This window comes from Zootoca vivipara, chromosome 3, assembly GCF_963506605.1.
Source record: "Zootoca vivipara chromosome 3, rZooViv1.1, whole genome shotgun sequence".
Classification (NCBI taxonomy): Eukaryota; Metazoa; Chordata; class Lepidosauria; order Squamata; family Lacertidae; genus Zootoca; species Zootoca vivipara.
Genome location: NC_083278.1, coordinates 207,886 through 232,517, shown reverse-complemented (window position 1 = coordinate 232,517; position 24,632 = coordinate 207,886). Strand labels below are relative to the sequence as shown.

The following is a 24,632-nucleotide window of genomic DNA, read 5'->3' as shown; positions in this document are numbered from 1 at the left end:
CACCTCTTTGTTTTGTACCTCTCCTTATTTTTCCTCCCAGGGGTTGGAATGGAGAGTTGACTGTAGAAATCAACAGAGAAATCCAGGATATTATTCTCCACCCAGGTGAGAAAATTATTGTTTCGACTTTTGCCTGTGGGCAAAAACACCACAAATGACCTCACTCAACGGATATCAACCCAAAATATATTCTGGAATCCCCGAAACCTCTCTGCTTGGATACTGAGGTGTGTATATCCAGCAGTTTATCTGGTCACCTCAGATGACCTCCTGGTCTGTTTGCACAGAGTTTGTGGGCAAGTTAGATTAGCTGACCCTCTTGATTTCACCACTTGCGCACTTGCAAACATCATTAGTAATGAACAGAGATGAGGTGAGAAATCAAATCTGGACTAAACAAATGCAATAAATTAAATACAATTGTGCTTAAATAGACCATCCCCATTAGTAGTTTATGTAGCCTGTATCTCACCTGCCCCTTTTCTCTAGTTGCCTCAGACCCCCTACAAAAAGGAAAATATCCTTACCTTGGGGACAGGCCCACTTGCCAAATACATCACTCCACACATCAAAATCCCCCCCTCTCTCTTAAAAAATGGAAAATGGTACTAAATGGTACCTGCCGAGACAATTCTTTTCTTTCAGTAAGAACAACGCACCTCTGATTGTCAGTAATATGGAGAAGGTCGAAGGAGCAAAGGGAGGGTTAATTTATTTTAACTCTTAAAACTTGAATTTTACTTGATTTTGATTCAAATTTGTTAGGGCCACTTGGGTACCAATGATATTGACTTAGTCCTGATCTGGTGAATCTCTGGTCTGAAACTTGGGCAGTATGAATTTAACTGAACAACTTAAACAAAAAAAGTTCAGCCATTAGTAACTTAAAAACCTGCTTCATTTTTGAAGGAATAAAAATGTTATTACCGATATAAATGAAATGTAAAATAAGCATCCATATAATAAAATTTTTTCACTTAATATAAAACATTATTTGCAGTAGACACATACCACAGAATGATGAACTTCCTTCCTTATAAATAGGGGATTGTCTGCCCAGCTTTATTCTTCTGACTATATTCTATAAAACATTATTCGCAGTAGACACATACCACAGAATGATGAACTTTAATCCCTATAAAAAGATAATTGTTTACCCACCTTTATACTGCTGGGGGTTATAATCCCATACACACTTCACAGGATTAGGCCCCAGCACATTGAACTAAATGGGGCTTATTTCTGAGTAGATAGGTATAAGATTGTTCTGGAGAACACAAATAAGGTATTTAAAGCAAAATAAGCCCATCTTGGGTTGCCACAGCTACTCTGGGTGGCTTCCAACACACAAAAAGATCAAACATTAATAGTAGCAATCTGATCCAATATAAAGAATCACAATAACTGCAAAATAAACAACTTATATCAAACAAAGGAACATTCAACAATCCATCAGAATCTAACAGTAAACGGTAAAATTAAACATCAGCAAATAATAATTAAACAGTTTACACTTATCAACCACAATAAAGGATTACCAATTATAATCAATAAAAATAACAGCAAATCACAATGCATAAAATACCACAAAGCATACAAAACCATGTTAAAGGATCAAACTGAGAAACAAGGACACACAACTTATAAAACTATTAAAACTTCTCTCTTCTCAGCTGCTGCTGCTGCTGCGGCTGCTGTTCTCAGAGTCATGGTCTGGGAAAGGCTCCCAGGGCAAGGCAGATGGAAACACCATTGCATGATGAGGAACAGAAAGTTTCTCCCCCCTCACAGTTCTTCCTCTGTAGCAGCAGCAGCAGCAGTAATAGTCTGCTGGATGTGGACATTTGAGAAAAGAAATGAAAAAGTGCTGGTACTGTGTATTGTTGAGTAATGCCTGAAAAAAAGCACTGGTTCTGGGCACCTAAAGCCAAAATCACATATGCTCAAAACACATTGGATGCAATGGCTGGTGGGGTTGCCGACAGGGCCGGTTCTAGGGGAAGGCTGGGTGGCGCGGGGCGCAGTGGCCACACTGCGCACTGCGCCCACCCACCAGCCGCGGCAAGAAATGGGGCGGGGGCGCCAGAGCGATCGCCACACCACGACGCCAGGGCGCCTGGCATGCTTAAGACGGCCCTGGTTGCCGAAGTCATTTTTCCTGGAACCCCTTCCCCTTTCTGCCCACTTTTTGTTTTTTAATAAGTGTTTTGCCACATGTGTAAAGCTGAATGTGCACAAGTTAAATGCAAGCAAGTTGTGGGCTTACTGTATACAGTTATCTATATATCTGTATCTATCTCATCTATAAAACCATTACAGTTCCACAATTTAAGGGCTGCCACAGAGAAAGGCCTCTCCTGGAGTGCCATGACTCACTTAAGGGTGGTTACCTTAAGACCTGAGAAGGCCACTAGGGATAGACGGACTCTTGCAGATATTTGGGTCTAAGTCATCTGAGGCTTTAAACCACCTTGAGTTGGACCCAGAAACAATTCTGGCAACCAAATTGGGAAATACCATGTGGAGTCTATTTGAATTTTGTACTACAAATCATTTCTGAAAGAAAATGGTCTCAGTTGCTGTTTTTATACCTTATAAACAATATGCAGGGGGGAGCAGTTAGAAATAATAATTAAAAGTGTTCCGAAGCCATATAAGCGTGAATCATAATTTCATGACATTTCCATCCTTGCCATGACTTAGTCCTACTTGGTTACAAGCCTATATATCCCACAGAATATTGCCTCCCTGGGTTGTTTTTTGTTTGTTGAAGAGCAGCGTATAAAAATAACAATAATTGTAAATTCTAAGACAGGAGACTTTTGTAAAGTTCTCCTTTCAGTGAGCTTGACATGGGCAAGGGTGAGTTTTTGCCATGTCATTCTGTTTTAACCCAAAGGAATATAAACATTGAGCCTCTCTCTCTCTCTCATTATCACTCGTCTGCAGACTGCTGCAAGGCTGGCCAACACAGATCCATCTTCCTTCACAACCATGAGGATCAAATTCCCCATACTTGCCATTTTCTTGGAGGTGGTCATTATAATTTTATTTGGGGTATTTGTAAAATATGGATATGACACAGTGGACAGGAGACAAGTATACCCACGTGAGTGTTTTCTATTTGCTACCTTTGTATACTGGCCATCTCATCAAGTTCTTGAACAAGCCTGCTTGGTTGGTTCGTAAACTTGCTTTCCGGTACAGCGAGGTGCTATTTGCATTGCTGCATCATGGTGCACAACTACAGACTCATCAGCTAAAGTTGGAGAGCTTCTTGGTTTGTCTCCTGGTGAGCATGTTGTACGCCTTAAACTAGTAGCATATCAAATGGCCGTAAAGGTGCAGAAGGCTCTATCTCACTTCTGCTGCACGTTGCTTCTAGAAAGCAGGCTTTTGTGGTGATAATGTGAGACCCATCAAAGTTGTCATTTAAAGTTTTGTTTCTGTTTAGGTCTCACTCCATCTAACCGCTTTGCAGAATTTGGGGATTCAAAGTGTCTTAGGCTTTGTGCATCCGAAATCTTCTGGCTTCAGAGACAACACAGAGGATTCTCATTTACCATTTTGAACTCCTATCTTGTTTTCCTGCCTGCTCACACCCCAAGGGCTGAATGCTAGATTAAAACAGCCAAGACAATATAGGAATGACTATCTTCTAACCACCCTTTGGCTTTAGCACTTTTCCTCCTTCAACTACAAAGTCACTGGGTTTGGGAGCTTTAATTGATGCTGGAAAAAAAACTTACTGTCCTTTAGCCAGGCATAGCTTTTGTCATGTTTCTGCAGTTCATCATCCATTCTGCAGAAGCCTTTCAATAGGATTCAGTAGATATGCATTGAACTGAATTAATTTTATGAATTGTCTGTCCCATAAACAATTAAACCACGATTAATTTGCTTAGGTGTCTGTTTATTTAAGGTGGCATAAAATGAGTGCTATTACAAAGGTACCAAGGACTCATGTAGTGCTCAACCATTTCACAAGTTATAATATGTAAACTTGTTTAGAAATAGAATAGAAATACTTTATTGTCAGTGTACCATTTGTTTACAGTGAGATTAAACGAGCCCCCCCCAATCTCTCAGTCCTTGTTACACTCTGTGTGCTGTCATAAGACCACCAACCCTGAACGTCAGCTGCAATGTTGCTGTCTTCCATTCAGCAGCCTCACGGCCCACTGGTAGAAACTGTTCTTTAACCTACTGGTGTAGCTTATCATGGTTCTATAAGCTTTAAAAGGTGCTGGCCAGGGTGTGAGTCATCCCTGAGAATGTTCCTCGCTCTTCTGAGGCAACGGTCTCCCGCAATAACATCTAGCGGACTCAGGGGACAGCCCACAATATCGTGTGCTGTCTTCACCACCCTCCGTAGGGACTCTCTGTCCATGGCTGTCAAACCAGCATACCACACCATAATGCAGTATGAGAGAACACTTTCTATTGTGGACCGATAGAAGGAAATCATCAGTTGCTGTCCAACCTTGTTCTTTCCGAACACCCTTAGGAAATGAAGTCTCTGTGGGCCTTCCTAACCACCTGGGCTGTATTGACCTTCCAAGTTAGGTCTTCACTAAGATGGGCTCACAGGTATTTAAAGGAAGAGACTCTCTCCACACAGCGCCCCCCCTGGATATACAACGGGACTATCTCCCCTTTCTTCCTCCGAAAGTCCAAGACCATCTCCTTTGTCTTGCCAATGTTTAGGTGCAGATTGTTCTCTGAGCACCATGTGGATACCTTTTGAACCTCCCCCCTGTACACAGTTTCGTCTCCGCCTGTAATTAAACCCAATTATGGTGGTGTCATCAGCAAACTTAATAATTGCAGTAAATGGGTCAGATGAAATGCAATCATATGTATATAACAAATACAGGTATGGACTTAGCACACATCCCTGTGGAATGCCAGTGCTGAGCTTCAGGGAGGTAGATGTAACAGGTCCAATCCTCACTCTTTGTGTCCGATCTCTCAGATTACAATTAATCAATTCCTCAGCTCTATTTGGAAAGTTTTGGAGACCACATGCCCTTACGTAAGACCACAAACAGCCGTGGAAGGTTCAGGTCCCCCACGCCTACCCTCCAAAAAGGTGGAATTTTAAACATATTAATGCAACTGTTATTTTTTAATTCTTTTTATAAAATATATTGCAATATATTCCCAGAAATATGCATCTTTAATCCTGAGTTTGGGGGTTTATCTTCCATATTTGAGAATAGTCTACCCATGTACCTGTTCTCAGAAATGATTGACTGCACTTGTTTTAAAAATATGCTCTGTGGGGAAAGAGAGGGTTCTTCATTGTAGGTAACTGGGAACAAGTGGCCATTATTAGCTTTCAATTTATGCAACCCATCGTGGGCCCAACCCATTGTCTTCCTTTTCCTTCCAGTCTTTCAGGATGTTCATGTGATGATATTTGTTGGCTTTGGTTTCCTGATGACTTTCCTGAAGAAATATGGCTTCAGCAGTGTTGGCATAAACTTCCTGGTTGCAGCCTTGGGTCTCCAGTGGGGCATCCTGATGCAAGGATTCTGGCATATGCACTCCAATGAAATCCGCATCAACACTAAAAGGTAAGGGAGGCATCCTGAGAAGCCCCTGTCACTTAACAGATACCAGTGTCACTGGAAAGCCCACAGGAATTCATAAAAGAGTCCTGTGGCTCCTTAAAGGCTGAAAATAGGATTGCGCTGTAGGCTTTTGCAAACTTGAAAACTGAAGCTCGCTTCATCCGATCAGGTGTCCATGCTTAAACCATTGCTGTCTCCCACATCAACTTGCCCAGACATTAAGATCTGCTGCAGAAGCCTGTCCCTGTCCCATCAGAGGCAAGGCATGCGGGGGGAAAGGAGACGGCCTTTACAGCTCAGCCCCCCTCCCCCCCAAAAAACACTGTTGCTGCTTACTCCTATCTTTTGGGCATGAAGCAAAACTGAAGAAAAAAATCAAAAAAACAAAAACATTCTCCCATTCTCCTGTTTGTTTAATATCCCTCTGATATTGCATAGGACATTCTGGTATTTTAACTATTTTTGTTGTCCTTGCTGTTGTCTTTGCTGTTCTGTAGTTATTTTCTTTTTAATAAATTTCACTTATATGCATTACCAAAGGCAGTACAGCAACACCCTAAATAAATAAACGTGCCAATGTAAAATACCAGTTTATGCATCTTTTGAAGAGGGTTCTACATGAATAAACTTTGTGTTGGAATACATTTGTTAGGCTTTAAGGCACCACAAGACTCTTGGGATTATTTCCTATCAATGCTCCTCCCTGACAGAAGGCTTTTGGGAACTGGCTGAAAAATCCCCCTGTCCAGTTTCATGGTCCTCTGAAAATGAGGAGACGGGTCAGCCCAACACTTCTGGGAAGTGATTCTGAGCTCTGCAGCCTCTTTTTCATGCTTCTGGGAACTGCCAGAATGGTGGCCAAATGCCCAATTTGGCCACTGAGCCAAACGTGCATCTAGGAATCGGTGATCTAAAACCAGGCTCGCCTTGGGTTTGAAGGCTGAATGTAATGTTGGTTTATAGAAAGTAGTCGTGCTGGGTGTTATATTGGGGTGGATGAGTTGAATAGTGTTTATATTCCCTTCTTTTCTCTTCTCTTCATTTCCTCTGGATTTTTAACATTTAGTTTGGACCAAAAAAAGATATTTGATAACAATTGTGGTAACTCTTTTTATAAAATCTAATAAATTTATTCAAAATAAAATAAAATCAGGCTCACCCATGCATCCTCTTTTTGAAGTTTCGATGAGACTTCTAAAGCCACCTTCACCCATCTGGTACTAGAACTGAATTTTATGCAGAAATAAAATCAAGCAAAAATTGATTTCAATAGACCTGCTTAGTTACTATCATTTCCCCATAATGGCAGGAGAAACCCAGCTAGATGGGCGAGGTACGATTATTATCATTAATATTATTAGAACTACCCTTTCAATAGCATTGCCACGTATATTGTAAAAGTCATGAAGTAAATAAATTAGACTTTTACACATATATGAAAGTGTAAAATGAAGCAAGTACAGTTAAAATGAGTTTCACTTGGAGCATATATCTTAACTCAATTCATAGAGCCTCTCCAGGTGATTGCAATTTTCGTGCAAAACTACACAGGTCATAGTCAGCTGCTGCAAGGAATTAATGTATCTTCCCTCAAGGTGTTTCTCTTGCAAATGAGTTCTTTGCATCTTTGCTCAGCACATTTCCCCAGTGCCAAAATGCAGAGGGTTATTGTTAATGAAATACTCTTTGCTACCAGCAGCTCCACTGCTATGGATGTCATAGGCACCTATTAGAGCAGGCATCCCCAAACTTCGGCCCTCCAGATGTTTTGGACTACAATTCCCATCTTCCCCAACCACTGGTCCTGTTAGCTAAGGATCATGGGAGTTGTAGGCCAAAACATCTGGAGGGCCGCAGTTTGGGGATGCCTGTATTAGAGACAGGTCTGCCCGTGACATTGCTACTGGCCACAACCTCATCTCTCATGCGCACACCGTTCCCTGCACTTTCCTGCTGCAATGTTGTGATGTCTATATTCCCCATGAATGCAAAAAGCTGGGTGCATTTCCGCTCCCCATTTTTTAACTGAGACAAAGGAAACAGAAGACAAACTCAGCCAAGCATTCTCCTGGTCTTTTTCCTGCCATGGTGCCAGAAAGGAATTTGTAAGAGGATTGAACCCAAAGGGAAATGTGAGGTTAAAGTACATTTTTGTAGGGTTGTCTGGGTAAGGCCTCGGAGTCCCAAATCAATGAACAATTCAATAAACATCAGGCTATTTTTAAAATTAATTGCATTTGTTCCTTCAAATGGTTCGGGTCCAAACTAGATGTTCTAAGGCAGGGGTTGGCAAGGTTTACCGGCCATGGGCTGGATCACTCCCATGGAAATCATGCCTGCACATGCCTAGACACCGGAAATTGCTTCTGCGCATACCTAGACGTAAAAAATTGCGCCTGTGCAGAAGCAATTTTCGGCGTCTGGAAATGCGCAGGTGTGATTTACAGTATCTGCGTGTGCGCAGACGCAATTTCCGGCGCCACTCGGCGAGTCCCCACACTGCGCTGGTTTAGCACAGTGCATGGGGGACTCGCCGAGCAGGCAGCTTGGTTCAGGGGCGGCTTGTGGGCCAGTAAAACGGTCTTCATGGGCCGCATCCGGCCCATGGGCCGCACGTTGCCGACCCCTGTTCTAAGGCATACACTGCCCCTTGTCTTTTCTCCCTCTCCTCTCCTTGTTACACAGAGTAGGAAGGAACAATGGTTCTCCCTGCCATTAGCAGCCAACATTGTGAACTGCAAGGGAAGGGAGATGCCCTAACCATGTCTGGTTGGGATGTTTTATAAAGAAGAAAAAGATGGACAAGAAACACTGAGTGGGGAGTCTTACGTGTTACTTTTAACATCTGTGTTGATCCTCAGGGTCAACTGTATAATGTTCCTAGTATTGTTGTTGCTGTTTCAGAGTTTACCTGGAGGCCTTTTTTTATTTGGAAGCACTAGGAGCTGTTGGGCCCTGCTCTGGAATCTGCTCCTGGTGCAGACTGGGAGTACATTCTGCACTGGAGAACCATGACTACTTGTTCTTCAAAATAAGAATGGCCTTAAACTTAAGTGCACGTTAAAAAAACCATGAAGGGTGTAACTGGTAGCTGAGATCTTTCATACAGTCCCCATACAGCTTTCAAAGCCACATCTGTTTAGGCATAGGATAGCATCATCATGCCACTTCATCCTGGTCTCTGAACATCTATGATGTCATACCTGACTTTGTTTTTATTCTCCACATTCCCTTCAAATTGAAAGCATGATCAATGCAGACTTCAGCACAGCAACTGTCCTGATTTCCTTTGGAGCTGTCCTGGGGAGAACAAGTCCAATCCAGATGCTGATCATGGCCATTTTTGAAATCGCCATCTTTGCCTGCAACGAACACCTTGTCGCGTCAGTACTAGGGGTAGGAATTTTCTGTGACATATATGAAGCGAGAAAAGTTGTTCACTTATATTCTGCCCGTACTTTATAGTGGAAACATATCCTATCTCTGTTTAGTTTGTTGTGCCTCAAGGCTTTGTGCTTACAATTGTTCTCTGTTTCATCTGCGTTGAAGCTTAATTTGTGCCGTAGTGTCTAGTGGGGTGGGGTCAGGAAAGCAGCTCGCCCCAAACACACCAGCTGCTCCTGAATTCAAGAAGAACAGCAACATTTGACTGTCATTTAATGATCACTCCTTCAGGAACCTTGCATTGATGCTGCCATGCCAAAAGATCCCCTGCAATCTGTCAGAGAGAGAGAGAGAGAGAGAGAGAGAGAGAGAGAATATAATGAATAATGAATGTTTAAAATGATTTGAAATAGTGTTGCATGGAAAACCCCTCTGGAAGGCAGTCCTGAGAACTGACATTCTTGCCATGCTCACTTTTACATTTTGGTCCTGTTCACTTTCACATGGTTGAAATCACACCATCAGGGCAAAAGCACAGCTCAGCACCTTGCATGTGCCAATGTTGACCTGGCTTGCTAGGACTGACAAAACGCACTTCCTCCTTAGAAAGAAAATGGTGCATTTTTCTCCCCCATCTCTATCTGCCCATCAGTTTCTAACTCCAGAAGCCTGATATAGTAGTAGTAGTAATAATAAACCTAACAGCTGTTTCTCCTCCGGCTTTAGGAGAGAGGATTATGCACCTCAACAAGCCAACCAACCTCCCCAACTTAACCCCCCTCTCCTATGTAGCCACCAGACATTGTCTACAGACAAGGAGGGAGAGAGGGAGCCTTGCATACTCCATACTTGTGCACTGGCACCAGAAACTTGAAATTAAAAGGATTCGGTTGGAAGGATCCCACGTATTCACAGTCATAGTTATCTGAATTTTTCACTCTCTTATGACGGCAGTCGTTACAGCGGGGGAACTTGGCTTTAAGACAGCAGTTCAGCATGCTACATGGTTAGGATTAACAACTAATTGTTGCAACTAATTATGCTTTTTTGCAGGCCACTGATACTGGTGCATCCATGACTATTCATGCTTTTGGAGCCTATTTTGGGCTAGCAGTATCTCGGGTCATATACCGCCCTGCTCTGAGAGATGGACATAAAAATGAAGGTTCTGTTTACCATTCCGACATGTTTGCTATGATTGGTGAGTAGGAGGATTCTTTCTATTATGAATCAATTTTCATGATACTTTGGAGAAGAAACATATCATACCATGAAGGTGGCCAACAAAAGCGATTTATCATTTGATGCCTTGCCTGGCATTACTGCATGGTCAAGGGTTCTGATCCAGTTATGCCAGGAGACTCGGGTAATTAGGTCTGTATGAAAGAACCACGAAGGCCTGATGCCACATACATTAGGCAATTTTAATTCCAGCTTTTGGATTGATAGAAACAGTTGTCTCACTTCTCCAAGTGATGTGGACTTGTGGCATGTTTCTAAGGTATACGGCTGTACTAAGTCATTGGGACGCGGGTGGCACTGTGGTCTAAACCACAGAGCCTAGGGCTTGCCAATCAGAAGGTCGGCAGTTTGAATCCCCACGACGGGGTGAGCTCCTGTTGCTCGGTCCCAGCTCCTGCCAACCTAGCAATTCGAAAGCACATCAAAGTGCAAGTAGATAAATAGGTACTGCTCCAGCGGGAAGGTAACTAGCGTTTCCGTGTGCTGCTCTGGTTCGCGAGAAGCGGCACTGTCATGCTGGCCACATGACCTGGAAGCTGTATGCCGGCTCCCTTGGCCAATAAAGTGAGATGAGTGCCGCAACCCCAGGGTCGTTCGCGACTAACGGTCAGGGGTCCCTTCACCTTTTACCTTTAAGTGTTCTGGATGAAGTCCAAAGTGCTGCCCTGACACAATTTTTCCAGGCATGATGTAACACTAGTATTGGTGTACCAGTGCAATGATAGTTCAGGTGGTCACATTGGACTAAGTGTATGATAACTGTAGGGAAGAAAACTATAGCAAGATTCCATTCCCAGAATCACTGGTCAAGAGGACCAGGCAACAGAGGATGGGGAAGATCTCTCCCTGGGACCTTTGGGAGTCATCAGAGTTGAGAATACAGGGAGCTACCTGGGAATGGTCTGACCAGCTTCCAATGTCCTTCAAAGAAGACCAGAGGAGGTTAATTAATGACATTCTGCATTTTTTAAAAAAAATTATTTATGTAGGTACCCTTTTCCTCTGGCTGTTTTGGCCCAGTTTTAACTCAGCAATTGCAGCAACAGAAGATGCCCAGCAAAAAGCGATCATCAACACATACTTTGCTTTGGCAGCTGGTACGCTCACAGCATTCGCCACCTCTATCCTGTTGGAAGGCAGAGGAAAACTGGACATGGTAAGCTTTGTCTTGAACACGATGCATATCCATCACCGTTAACAACCACTCATTTATGTAGGGGTTTCTCATTTCTCTACTCTCTAAATTCTGTTCACATTTCCACATCTGTTTGCAACTCAAGAAAGTCATCACAAAAAATCATCAGCATTTGGATTCTCTTAATATACAGATTTTTGCATGCAATTTTGCTTATTGTGCACAATCTTTCTTCTACCATCTGTGATTGGATTAAAGACTTTCTGAGGGATCGGACACAAGCAGTGAGGATTGGGCCTGTTACATCAACCTCCCTGAATCTCAGCACTGGCACCCCACAGGGATGTGTGCTGAATCCCTACCTGTACTCATTGTACACATATGACTGTATTTAATCTGATCCATCCACTGTAATTATTAAGTATGCAGACAATACTACCATAATGGGTCTAATTACAGGTGGAAATGAATCAGCGTACAGGGGGGAGTTTCAAAAAGTATCTACATGATGCTTAGAGAATAACTTGCACCGAAATATTAACAAGACAAAGGAGATGGTGTTGGACTTTTGGAGGAAGAGAGGGGAACTAGCCCCATTGTATATCGGTGTGTGTGTGTGTGTGTGTGTGTGTGTGTGTGTGTGTGGAGAGAGAGAGAGAGAGAGAGAGAGAGAGAGAGAGAGAGAGAGAGAGAGAGAGAGAGAGAGAGAGAGAGAGAGAGTCTCTTCCTTTAAATTCCTGGGAGTTTACCTTAGTGAAGACCTCATTTGGAAAAACAATATAACTCAGGTGGTTAGGAAGGCCCAACAGAGACTCCATTTCCTCAGGGTCTTGTGAAATGTTAACAATGTTAAACAACAACTGATTACCTCCTTCTACTGGTCCACAATAGGAAGTGTCCTCTCATGTTGTATCACAGTGTGGTATGTTGGCTTGACAGCCACGGACAGAAAGTGTTTACAGAGGGTGGTGAACACAGCACATTATATCATGGGCTGTCCCCTGAGCCCACTAGATGACATCGCAAAGGATCGTTGCCTTAGGAGAGCGAGTTCTCAGGGACTATTCACACCCCAGCCAGCACCTCTTTAATCTTCTACCCTCGGGCAGGAGATACAGAAGTATAATGAGCCGTACCAGCAGGCTATAAAATAGCTTCTATCCATGGACTTTTATGGGTGAGGGAAAGAGGGTAACTCTGTGAACTACTTACAGCAGAATGAAATTCTGGTTGGCTTGCTGGTCACATCTAATTTCTGCATTACAGGTGACTCCCCACTTACGCAAAGGTGGCGTTCTGGGCCCCTGCATGCTTAAGTGAAATGTGCCCCTGGTCCATAGCTGCCAAGTTCTCCCTTTTTTAAAGGGAAATTCCCTTATGCTGAATAGGCTTCCTCGCGAGAAAAGGGAAAACTTGGCAGCTCTGCCCTGGCCACATGAGGATGCCAAGTCCAGCTTTAGATCAATTATTTCTGCAACTGCATTTTGAATGCCATCTTTGCAAATTCCTTTGCAACTATCCTGCAGTACTAGTCAATTACAGGAAAGGCAAATGGTCTCTTGGTTTTACGGGTGTAATATAACGTGTCGATATGTTGTGCCCCAACAGGTGCACATTCAAAATGCTACCTTGGCAGGAGGAGTTGCTGTGGGTTCCTGTGCTGACCTGAACATCTTGCCTTTCGGTGCAATGTTAATTGGCAGCACAGCTGGATTCATCTCAGTTGTTGGATTCAAATACTTGACTGTGAGTGCTACGTTGTTCTTTTTAGATTTCTCCTACCTTTGATAAGAGAATTTTCACACCACACTGAGTAGGCCAAAATCCAAGCTGTGCTTGATAGTTTACTTAACAGTTATTGCTGTGGCTCATGTTGCCAGGATTCTGCTCCTTTCTGAGTGTGTTTTCAAAGCCAATCAAAGTGAGTAATGGGAAATTTCAATATAATCCTGACTTAGTCTGGTATCTAGATAAATTTACTTTGGTACATCAGGGCCTGCCACAATTAAAGATGATGATGATGATGATGATGATAATAATAATAATAATAATAATAATAATAATAATAATAATATTTATACCTTGCCCATCTGGCCGGGTTCCCCCAGCCACTCTGAGCGGCTTCCAACAAAACATTAAAATACAGAAATCCATCAAACATTAAAAGCTTCCCTAAACAGGGCTGCCTTAAGATGCCTTCTAAAGGTCTGGTAATTGTTGTTCTCTTTGACCTCTGGTGGGAGGGCATTCCACAGGGTGGGTGCCACTACCGAGAAGGCCCTCTGCCTGGTTCCCTAACTTAGCTTCTCGTAGCGAGGGAACCGCCAGAAGGCCCTCGGAGCTGGACCTCAGAACGGGGGAGGAGACGCTCCTTCAGGTATACTGGACCTGATGGTTGCTGTTGAGTGAAAGTCCCATTCAATTGCCCTCGAGCAGGCCAGCTTCTCTCCTGAGCTTCACACCATTCAGCACCTGAAGGCAGTGGGAATTCATGCCTTACACAATTTGAGCTCTCACACATTCTTTTGAATGGCTGGAGACAGCTTTTGTCAGACTGATTTCCACATTTGGAGTGGGAAAGAAAAACGTCCCCCAGGTCATACCGGGAATTTGCCTTGTTGCAAACATACAGGTGCGCAACTGTTTTTTCTTACCATATGGGGAGACTTGTCCTGTCGGGTGGCAAGGAAAATTGTGTTGGATTCTGAATCAGTAGTTTTACTAAAGCCAGAAACAGCTTCTTCCCATTCCACCATTACTCCTCCCTTGCACGGTCACAGCCTCAAATTCAGTTGTCTAAAGATGTTACTATGTTGTATCCTATCTAGGGAAATATTTTTGAGATGATTAATAAATCACAGAATGGGAAGGGACTCCAAGGGTCATCTAGTCCAACCCCCTGCAATGCAGGAATCTCAGCAAAAGCATCCATGACAGAAGGCCATCCAACCTCTGCTTAAAAACCTCCAAGGAAGGAGAGTCCACCACCTCCCGAGGGAGACCTTTCCAAAATGTAGATTATATTGCAGGATACTGTGGTGTCGTTTTATGTTGTGCAAATTTGCTCTTTGATCATGTAAGACAACCTGTGAAAATAAGGAAGAACAACCTTTATGTTCTTTCTAGATACCCTGCTTTACAGTGACTTGGAAATAACCTTTTGTTTCCTTACAGCCTTTCTTTGCCTCAAAGCTGAAGATTCAAGACACCTGTGGAGTCCATAACCTGCATGGCTTACCTGGCCTTTTGGGAGGCATTGCAAGTATCATTGCAGCTGCTTTACAAGTCGAGAACAAGTGAGTTGCATAGAATCAGGTTCTATCTGCTAGTAAAATAACATTTTTAAATTGGTTGTAAACTAAGTTTTGACAGATGACAAAAATGGCCAAACTAAGAATGTATGAAAAGCTGCTTTTAGATTGCCTTATTGGCATGCAACCACTTTGCCTTTGTAGGAGCAGTGTTAGAGCACAGATCTAATCTAGAGCACAGATTCGAATCATAGAATTGTAGAGTTGGAAGGGATCTCCGAGGTCATCTAGTCCAACCCCCTGCAATGCAGGAATCTCAACAGATCACAAGCCCAAGATAGTGTAGAAGAACAGAATGTTTCAGTTCCACTTTCTCTCATTTTCTCACTTCCCCCCCAATCTTAAGGTCAGCTCTCTACATTCCACATCACTTTTCAATTTACTCATTTTAAAGTCCTTTTGAAAATTGCCCAGAGCTTTATAATGTGTTCCTCTCACTTTGTATACTCTTGCAAGCAATTTTCTCTTACATACTGCATTTCATGTTATTTTCACCAGTATATGAATTCTTATGTGCACTTTCTCCTAATATATTATTTGGCTGGAGAACTTTGAAATGTAAATTTAAAAGAATAACTGCATTTCAATTTGTGTCTTTTTTCAGGAAGTGCAAAAGTAGTTAAGTTTGCTCTAAACTGCAAACTGAACCGAACTTTTGCCCCATACTCACTTCATTCCCTCCCTGAATTAGCACCACATATTTTTAGAGGTTTTTATTGTTTCAAAATATTTTTAATTTTTTTAAAAAAATTATTTGTATTGTTTTGTTACTGGTGTCTTTGCCGTCGTGGGCTCCTTTAGGAAGAAAGGCAGGATTGAAATTTAACAACAACAACAACAATTTATTATTTATACCCCGCCCATCTGGCTGGGTTTCCCCAGCCACTCTGGGTGGCTTCCAACAGAATATTAAAAAACAATAGTCCGTCAAACATTAAAAGCTTCCCTAAACAAGGCTGCCTTCAGATATCTTCTAAAAGTCTGGGAGTTGTTTTTCTCTTTGACATCTGGTGGGAGGGTGTTCCACAGAGCGGGTGCCACTACAGAGAAGGCCCTCTGCCTGGTTCCCTGTAACTTCGCTTCTCACAGTGAGGGAACTGCCAGAAGGCCCTTGGCACTGGACCTCAGTGTCCGGGCAGAATGATGGGGTGGAAACGCTCTTTCAGGTATACTGGACCAAGGCCGTTTAGGGCTTTAAAGGTCTGCACCAACACTTTGAATTGCTCGGAAATGTATTGGGAGCCAATGTAGATCTTTCAAGACTGGTGTTATGTGGTCTCGGTGGCTGCTCCCAGGCACCTGTTCAGCTGCCACATTCTGGATTAGTAGCAGTTTAAGGGTCATCTTCAAAGGTAGCTCCACGTGGAGTGCGTTGCAGTAGTCCAAGATGGAGATAACTGGAGCATGCACCACTCTGGCGAGACAGCCCTCAGGCAGGTAGGGTCTCAGCCTGCGTACCAGATGGAGCTTATAGACAGCTGCCCTGGACACAGAATTGACCTGCGCCTCCATGGACAGCTGTGAGTCCAGAATGTGCAGCTGGTCCTTTAGGGGCGCAGTTACCCCATTCAGGACCAGGGAGTCCTCCACACCTCCCCGCCTCCTGTCCCCCCAAAACAGTACTTTTGTCTTTTTCAGGATTCAACCTCAGGATTCAACAGGTTAGAAACACCTGTGTTTGGGATAAGAAGGTGCAAAGGTTCCTAGGACACACTAGATGGGGCCTGCCCAGTCAGCAGGGTCATCCTGTGGGTGGGAGAAATGTCGACATTCTGTCCCTGTTGCCATTAGCACCAAGAGGGTTCTCTATCCACAGAGAAAGAGTCACATGTTTGCTTCCTTTCATTTATTAGCTGAGTGAGGGGAAATGGATCCGTCAAGAAAATGTCAACATCTTGTAAAGCAAATTATACTCCACTAGTATTCTCCGTTCTCCCTTTCACAAATCACATAGGCTAGTTGAGCTTTCTACAGGTTGGGGGGCTTCTCCCTCTTCCCTTCTTATAAGCAGGATCAGCCCACCCATGAGGAGACCGCCTTGGGTGGCAGGATGCATAGGGGCAGCGTCAGGGATTATTGCGACTACTCCTGAGTAACAACCTTCCACATACCGTACTTGTCTTTCAAAAGTCTTTATTAGTGCACATTATTTACAGTGTAGTGAGCTGTTGGTTTCACGTCTTCTCATTCCGAATCAGAATCCAGCACTGCCCCCTTCCACGATTTGGACCAACATAAAAGCCTCGGGACAGCGAATCTCCTCCCCTTTCTCCTCCTCCTCAATTCCGGAGTCAGGGGGAAGGGTCTGCGTTCTGCCTGTGTCCTCTCCTCTCTTTCCCTCTCCCTCTCTTCCTGCCTGTGGAGCAGGGGCTCCTGGATGTTGCCAGAGGTCTGGCACTCCCTTTCCGTCTCCTGACTTTCCTCATCCGTCCCTTCGCTTTCATGACTGCTTGGAGATGGGCTGTTCTCTATAAGCCCTTCCCCTTACAGGCAGCAAGGAGTGCATTGGACTGCCGCCTCCTTGGCATCCCCCCCCATGCCACCCCTAATGCACCCTCGTGGCAAATTGGAGGCACGCTGGTCCCCTCCAACTCCTATGGAGCAAATGTCAGGGGTTGCCCTCCGGGGTCTCTTGGGCTCTGCACCCACTCAGCATGATTCAGAACAGGCCTCTTCTCCCCCACCCCAATGGCCTTTGAGTCCCATTTCAACTATCTGGTAAGGTTGATTCCTCTCCACCACCCCACTTGCGTCCATTGTAGAGCTTCACTTTCCCCTTCTTTCTTGGCTGGCGGGGGACACCCTTTTGGGCCTTGCCTGCTGAAAGGGGAGACAAAAGGAGTGAACATTGAGCCTGCTCCTTCCTGTCCTGAAGGCAGCTAGGGGACCACTGGATATTGGACAGCCACATTATTTTAAAACAGCTACATGTGTTTTGTGTCCCAAAGAACACACCTAACAAATTCCACTCATCATGGGTGAATGTGATGCAATATGTATTTTATCTCCTCATCCTACAGTTTATCGACTGGTATGCAGGCTGCTGCTCTGGGGTGCTCCATTGCAATTGCTTTGACAGGAGGAGCTTTGACAGGTCAGTAAAATACAGGCCCTTATGGGTGCCATCTGAGGCTGTTTTCAGACGGGGGTTTGTTGTGGGGTGGCTGCACCCCATTTATCTATTTATAACAGCATTAATATGTCATTCAGTTGTAATAAAACCTCTAAGCAGTTTGCAAGAAGTGTTAAAACGATTAATAAAAACAGTTTAAGACCATTAAAAATATTTAAAGAAAAAGAAGAATAAAAGTAAAAAAAACGTTAAAACGCGTCTGCTTCTATGTCTCTGGATAGGCTTGAAAGATGTTTGAAACAGGTGCTGAAAGAGTGCGTGGAAAGCCCAAGGTGGTTTTTTTTGGAAAAACAACAACAATCACTTGCCAATGACATATTTAGAAATATTAAACCACAATCTGGAAACCTCCTTACAAGTGTGTCTGTTTTACTGTGTAGAATCTAGTGTGAAATATAATTGCACTAGGAAGAAAACAGAAGTCCCCTGAACATTCTATTGCTTCAAGTTGAATTAAAATACACAAAGCTAATGTTAAACCTAAATTTTACTTGGGGGGCACAAATTGATGAGATTATAGGCTAATGAGGTTTCTGTGGCATTTCTCCAATATTCCATCTTACTGTTGTTATATAAAATCTGTTATGGGATGTTTCTAACTATGGCTGTCTTCCCCGCTCCCCGCTCCCTAATGCAGGACTGATTCTACATTTGCCTTTCTGGGAGCAACCACCTGATCAGAACTGCTATGACGACTCCGTGTATTGGGAGGTAGGACAGAATAATACAACTGAGTGCATAAAAATAGCATTTTTCTTTCACGGTATCAGCATGATTAGATAGCCAGTGCCAATGTCTCTTTCTGGTCCATCCAGAGCAATCAAGTTTGCTTCCAATTTCTTAATAAATGGCTCCACTTTGTAGTGCTCTTTTCCAGATCACATTTGCCTAATTGGGATTCCCAGGGCGTAGAAAGCTGTGCTGTAGTTTCTTCAACCCAGAGTTTTAGAAATCTCACAGGTTAGAGTTTATTGTGTGGGGATTGCTTGGTTTTCTTCCTTTTTCTTTTCAATAAGGTTTTATTAAAGTATTTAAAAAAACAGATAAAGGGGAAACTCTCCACCATTGTCTCCACTTTCAAATTCTAGGCTAGCTGAACTTTAGTGTGAAGCCTGGTGTCCAGCTTTTGAAAGTCTTTACTGCATTCCTAAGTTACGCATGGGGAGGCTTTTCGTATTACAATTATAAATCGTGTTCTCTATTCATTGAGAGCATGTGTTGCGGAAGGGTGAACAGAAAATCCCCTGGGGTTGCTGGCCAGTTTAGTCTAAATGGCCACGGGGCGATTGGACAGTTTTGTGGCTGGGGGAAAAGTCATGTTGCAAGTTAATGATTGATAGCGATAGCGGGTATAAATTCCTGTGGGCAGCTTTTAGTTTCACTTTTGCCAGTGCAAGAGCAAGAGCCTTGGGGAACATTCGGGGAGAGCTGAAGGGCCCTGACCCACAGCTCCATCCTCTCTCAGGGGGTGTTTATCTACTGACTTCCCTAGATAATTTTGGAAAATATATATAAAAGAATAATATTGGAGAATACTGGGTATTGAAACCTGCTTAACCTAAACCATATATCCCAGTTTCCAGCGGCCCTTTAAAGAACGCTTCACGCAGTATATGCAGTCAGAAGTCGACCTGGCTAAGAAAACACCACCAAGAGCATAGGGAATTATCTCCCTTGTATGAAACCCCTTACTAGCTGTACACTTGTAAAAGTATACAGATGAAAATACAAACGGTTGGGTTTCTTTAACTGAAAAACAAACTGACTCTAAAGAGACTTTAAACTAAAGATAAATGCTTTCTCTCTTAGCAACTTTATCTACCCACATTCCAACCTTCCAACCATTCCAAACCTCCCACAAACTCCCACATAACTCCCATTAAACTACCCAAGAATTAACAGCAAACTAGCTTTATAACTAAACAACTCTCATATTAAGATTCAACTAAGGAATCTCTTAAACTGAGAGTCTCTCTTATTAAGATTCAACTGGGAATCTCTTAAACTAAGAATTAAGTCACACTGAGATATTTAACTGAGAGATACATTCAACTGAGAGGGTGATCTACTAAGAGATCTAACTAAGAGATAAATCAAACTGAAAGATACAGAAAGCTTTCTGGCAGAGCCTTATATACAAGGAGCAGAGCCCATGCCTGTGAGCAATTAACAGAAATCACCGACACCTGTTTCTCTTAAACAGACAGTATTTACATTAGACCGGCTCTAAAGTAACTTGACTATTCAAAAAATCCAACAGATGGCTAGGGATGTCAGATCTGTCCCAGGGCGGGGGACAGATGGATGAACCAATGCCTAAGCAACCACTCACATTTGGTTGTATTTTAAATAAAGTTGTGGCCAAAATAATGCCAGAAACCTTAAACTTAAATTGCTGTGTGATGTGTGAATTATGTCCTGTGACCTTGACACGCAACAGTATTTTCCATTACCCTGTTCTCTATTAACCTCCCATAGAGCTCCTTTGTATCCTTTATTTGGACTCCATAGTGTAGGCACCAACCCATCTGAACCCCATAGCTCACCCACCCCCTGCTTTGCCCTTGTTTTCCCACCCCACAGGTCTCTCTGAATTCCCTTTCCTCCCTCCGCACCTTAGAGAGCATAGCACTCTCTCTGCACCCGAGCCACCACCTTAAACCTCTTCATCTTTCTGACCTCACAGTTCTCTCATGCACATCACTAGTAAATGCCTGGTCACATATAACATATTTGGTATTTTTGTTTTGTTTTTAAGTCAGCTCCTCCCCCCCCCCCCCCGGGCAGCAAATGGCAGATTCAGGACAGCAGAATGTTCATCACTGTGAAGCTGTGATTTTCTTTCAGCAATATTTTAAATTGGTTTCACTCCCATTTTCAATGGACTTGGACAGGCAACTGATGTTCTTCCCACAAATGTGCAAGTTAACTGGTATCTCTTGTTGAAGATTCAGTAAAAAGGCATGTCCCCATAGACAGGTGAAAAAGGATCACATCTTTTGAATTTCTCAAGGGAGGCTTAAAAAGTCAGGCAGAAGACTGCCTTTGGCCCACTTTTAAAGGAAGAGCTCTTCTACATGTTACCTTGTACAGCAGGAAACTGACAGAAATAGCAAATCACGTTTAAAAAAAATGGGATGATACCTGTACAAGGAGTTTAAAGAATGCAGCTAAATCCCCCTGCAAGTTGTCTTTGAAGTGGGTTTCTCTTTTGAAGTGAACTCATTGTTGGAAACTAGTAGCAGTCCGGAGGCGATAGATTAAAATCCCAGCTCTGGAACTTTCTGAACCGATCAACCATCTATCATTGCTCCAACAATCCCGTTTACAGTTTTCAGCAGTAGCTAACCTGCACAAAAACATAACAGTTTAATCTTGTTTGTCACAATGGTTTAAAGGGTTACAAAAAAAGATATTGAACTCACTTTAGATTTTGGTATGTGTGGTGTAGCGTCCTTTGGCTACCAACTAAATTCTATCTACTTGAACATATTGTCTGGTTTCCTTCTAGGTTCCCATTGAAGAGCCATCATGGGAGAGCAGTTATCATTTACCAAGAGAGCCACAGCAAGCTCAGCATTGAAGCACAGAAGGAACTATACATATTTAGCTATTTTCCCAAAGGTGTTTTCTGTTTCCGGTGAAATAACTGGACCATGCATTGTTGTTGTTTTTTCAGCTTATATCTGCTTTAATTTACTGCAAAAATAAAACCAGAGCAAAATGTTTTTCTGGACTAGTATTAATATTATGCACATTCACACATTACAGCACTAGTACCCACTTAACGGTTGTGTTTCTAATGTATTCAGAACCTGGCAGCAAAATAATTTGAGAGAATGTTTACTGATAAAATAAATACGCTAAGTCACAAGTGACTTCACACGCAAGCTGCAATCTCCTGGAGTTGATCACACAGACCCTAAAGTGAAGCCAGATGCTATAATTTAGTGCCTCTTTTCATAGATACTTCATTTAACTCAACTCTTTCCACCATAATATTGGTACTGGGTAGTTAAGTTTAAAAATCCTAATCTGGGCACCAGCTGCATAAAAGAAACATTAGCTATTGATGATGGTGGTACTGAGTAATCGGAAATAGTACCACTGTAGTCAAAGAAACTGAAATACAAGCCATACAATTCATTTGAGACACTTCAAAAGATGGAAAGAGTTAACTCATGACTAGTGCTTTTCCCCTTGTTTTTGTTGTTTAGTCGTTAAGTCACGTCCGACTCTTCGTGACCCCATGGACCAGAGCACGCCAGGCACTCCTGTCTTCCACTGCCTCCCGCAGTTTGGTCAGACTCACGTTGGTCGCTTCGAGAACACTGTCCAACCATCTCGTCCTCTGTCGTCCCCTTCTCCTTGTGCCCTCCATCTTTCCCAACATCAAGGTCTTTTCCAAGGATTCTTCTCTTCTCATGAGGTGGCCAAAGTATTGGAGCCTCAGCTTCACGATCTGTCCTTCCAGTGAGCACTCAGGGCTGATTTCCTTCAGAATGGATAGGTTTGATCTTCTTGCAGTCCATGGGACTCTCAAGAGTCTCCTCCAGCACCATAATTCAAAAGCATCAATTTTTTTGGCAATCAGCCTTCAGCTTTCCCCCTACATATATATATAAAACGTGCCACTGTTGTGTACCACGGAGTTCTGCCAGAACAATAGCACTGTTTGTTACATAGGTTGCACACCACCTCCAATCTCTTCTGATCATTAGCAAGATGCCAGCTGGGTTTCAGGAGCTTAGCCAGGGTCATGTTTCTGTAGGGAATCAAGACATGGCAGAGACTGGTGTGTCTTTAAGAAATTTGGTTCATTTTACACATATTTCAGTGGAGGACTGCAGCACTGCTTGTTCCCCACCCCAGTGCAACATTGGACTCCAAGGCATCTCTGTGCCTCTGTCCTAGTTTGCCTTCAGCCAGCCCCCAATATGGTTCTGACCTTCCACCCCCTCATGCAGTTTTGGCACCTCCTTTTCTTCTTCCCAAAAGCCCTTGCTCAAACCTCAGTTTTAAAAGGATACCTTTCTTCCTGGGGAGGTGTCCCACGCCCCTTTTACCCTGGTAAGCTCCACCCTTCCTTGTCTGATGCTGAATGTCTCACCTTTTATCATGGCAAATGCTCCTTACAGAAGAAGGGTGGAATGTGATTTTTGTGTTTTGTTTTGTTCTGTGAATCTGTTCTGTTTTGGCAAGCCTGTCCAGCCACACAGAAGAGCATGAGGGACAGATTGAGCCCTGGAAGTAAAAAAGACAGGTTTGTTGTATCACACAGATGCATATTTTAGAAAGAGGCAAATAACTAGAAAGGGAGAAGAGAAGGTTAGGGGGTGATATGATAGCCATGTTCAAATATATAAAAGGATGTCATATGGAGGAGGGAGAAAGGTTGTTTTCTGCTGCTCCAGAGAAGCGGACACGGAGCAATGGATTCAAACTACAAGAAAGAAGATTCCACCTGAACATTAGGAAGAACTTCCTGACAGTCAGAGCTGTTCGGCAGTGGAATTTGCTACCAAGGAGTGTGGTGGAGTCTCCTTCTTTGGAGGTCTTTAAGCAGAGGCTTGACAGGCATATGTCAAGAATGCTTTGATGGTGTTTCCTGCTCAGCAGGGGGTTGGACTGGATGGCCCTCGGGGTCTCTTCCAACTCTATGATTCTATGATTCTAACTCCAAATGGCTCAAAAAGAGAACCAAGCAAGATGCTACAGAAAAATGCAGCTTCCACTGGAGGGAATGTCAGGAGTGAACATGGACCACTGGTACCAGACTGTACGGGAAACAGTCCTACTCTAAAAGCTAACCAACAAACAGAAACTCACACAGCGAGACAAATAAAAGAGGATGCCTTCACCCCAGTGTGGCTCCCCTTTATTCTACACACGGCCCAACAATACAACAACGTTACCCACATGATGCTGCCATAATAACTATCCCCCTTCTCCCCCCCCCGGCTTCTCCCCCAAGCTTTTACCGTGTACAACAGCTAGGGTTGCCATATTTCAAAAAGTGGAAATCCAGGGGGCAAAGTTTTGCCCAAAATTGTTGCGCTTTTTCTGAGGGGAAATTGCCAGAAATGACACATACGTTGGGATTTTCCTGGACATTTCAGTCTTTCTCACCTGGACACTGTTTCCAATGGCTATGTCCGGCTTTTTCTGGACATATGGCAACCTTAGCAACAGTGAAGTCTCGCATCGAATAAAGCTGATCTGTAAAAAAAGGACTTCTGTAACCCAAGAAAAACTTTAAGAAAAAAATTAAGAAGAAAAAGAAAAATGCAGATTCCACTCCACCCCAGTCGTTGAGCTGGTTGATATGGCAACATCTTTGTGAGGGGTTCAATGGGAGAAAGTTCAGGAAATACTGGTGCACTTTCTTTTTTTCTTTTCAATTAATTTTTATTAAAGATTTTCTTGGTTTTAAAATGTACATATCTTGTCTCTTTTTCAGGTTGTACAGTCTTTCTTACAAATCAGTTACATTGGCTGTGAGACATTAGTGTTGACTGCAATATAAGGTTGGGGAAGAAGCAGGGCCGTCTTAAGGTCCTCGGGCGCCCTGGTGCAGGGATCCCTCGGGCGCGCGCCCCCCCCATTCTTAAAAGAAAAGAAAAGAAGGAAAACTCACGGCAGCCCCCGCACCTCACAGCCGCGCTGTGCCGGAGGCCGCTGGATAAGCAACCCGGAAAAAAGAGGTGCTGCTGAGGCGCGGCAGGAGCTGCTCGCGGCCGGGACACCTCCGAGTGTCGCGGGCCATTTCCGTGGCCCGCCTGCCGAGCTCCGCGCGCCGGCCAGAGACGCAGCTGGGTGAGTGCAGGATGCGGCCGTCGGGGTTTCTTCCC

General features: G+C 43.5%; 1 protein-coding gene and 1 long non-coding RNA gene across 4 annotated transcripts; one reads left to right on the top strand and one right to left on the bottom strand.

Annotated features, from left to right (window-relative positions):
• Positions 1-2,803: 2,803 nt before the first annotated feature.
• Positions 2,804-21,509, top strand: RHAG (Rh associated glycoprotein). 2 transcript variants are annotated; one of them, XR_004692290.2, is made up of 11 exons: positions 2,804-3,109; positions 5,396-5,579; positions 8,822-8,972; positions 10,014-10,161; positions 11,192-11,358; positions 12,946-13,083; positions 14,512-14,633; positions 17,669-17,742; positions 18,419-18,492; positions 18,659-18,741; positions 21,293-21,384. XR_004692290.2 is itself a non-coding variant. In XM_035110396.2 (10 exons), the coding sequence occupies exons 1-10, from the start codon at positions 2,995-2,997 to the stop codon at positions 21,362-21,364; spliced, it is 1,245 nt and encodes a 414-aa protein (XP_034966287.1). In that variant the 5' UTR covers positions 2,806-2,994; the 3' UTR covers positions 21,365-21,509. The 2 variants fall into 2 exon arrangements, 1 of the variants encoding a protein (XP_034966287.1); XM_035110396.2 differs by lacking the exon at positions 18,659-18,741 and having other exon boundaries at positions 2,806-3,109; positions 21,293-21,509.
• Positions 20,552-24,622, bottom strand: LOC118082633 (uncharacterized). Of its 2 annotated transcripts, none has more exons than XR_004692291.2 (3): positions 24,419-24,622; positions 22,892-23,025; positions 20,552-21,130 (listed from the first exon to the last, which is right to left on the bottom strand). It is a non-coding gene; the product is annotated as an uncharacterized LOC118082633 (long non-coding RNA). The 2 variants fall into 2 exon arrangements; XR_004692292.2 differs by having other exon boundaries at positions 23,911-24,542.
• Between the last annotated feature and the right edge of the window lie 10 nt (positions 24,623-24,632).

Bases quoted from the DNA above. Each gene is read 5' to 3' on its own strand.
- RHAG (XM_035110396.2), top strand. From the start codon at position 2,995: ATGAGGATCAAATTCCCCATACTTGCCATTTTCTTGGAGGTGGTCATT. The intron at 14,634-17,668 runs GTGAGTTGCATA...CTCATCCTACAG, and splicing joins GCTTTACAAGTCGAGAACAA to TTTATCGACTGGTATGCAGG. The intron at 18,493-21,292 runs GTAGGACAGAAT...GTTTCCTTCTAG, and splicing joins ACGACTCCGTGTATTGGGAG to GTTCCCATTGAAGAGCCATC.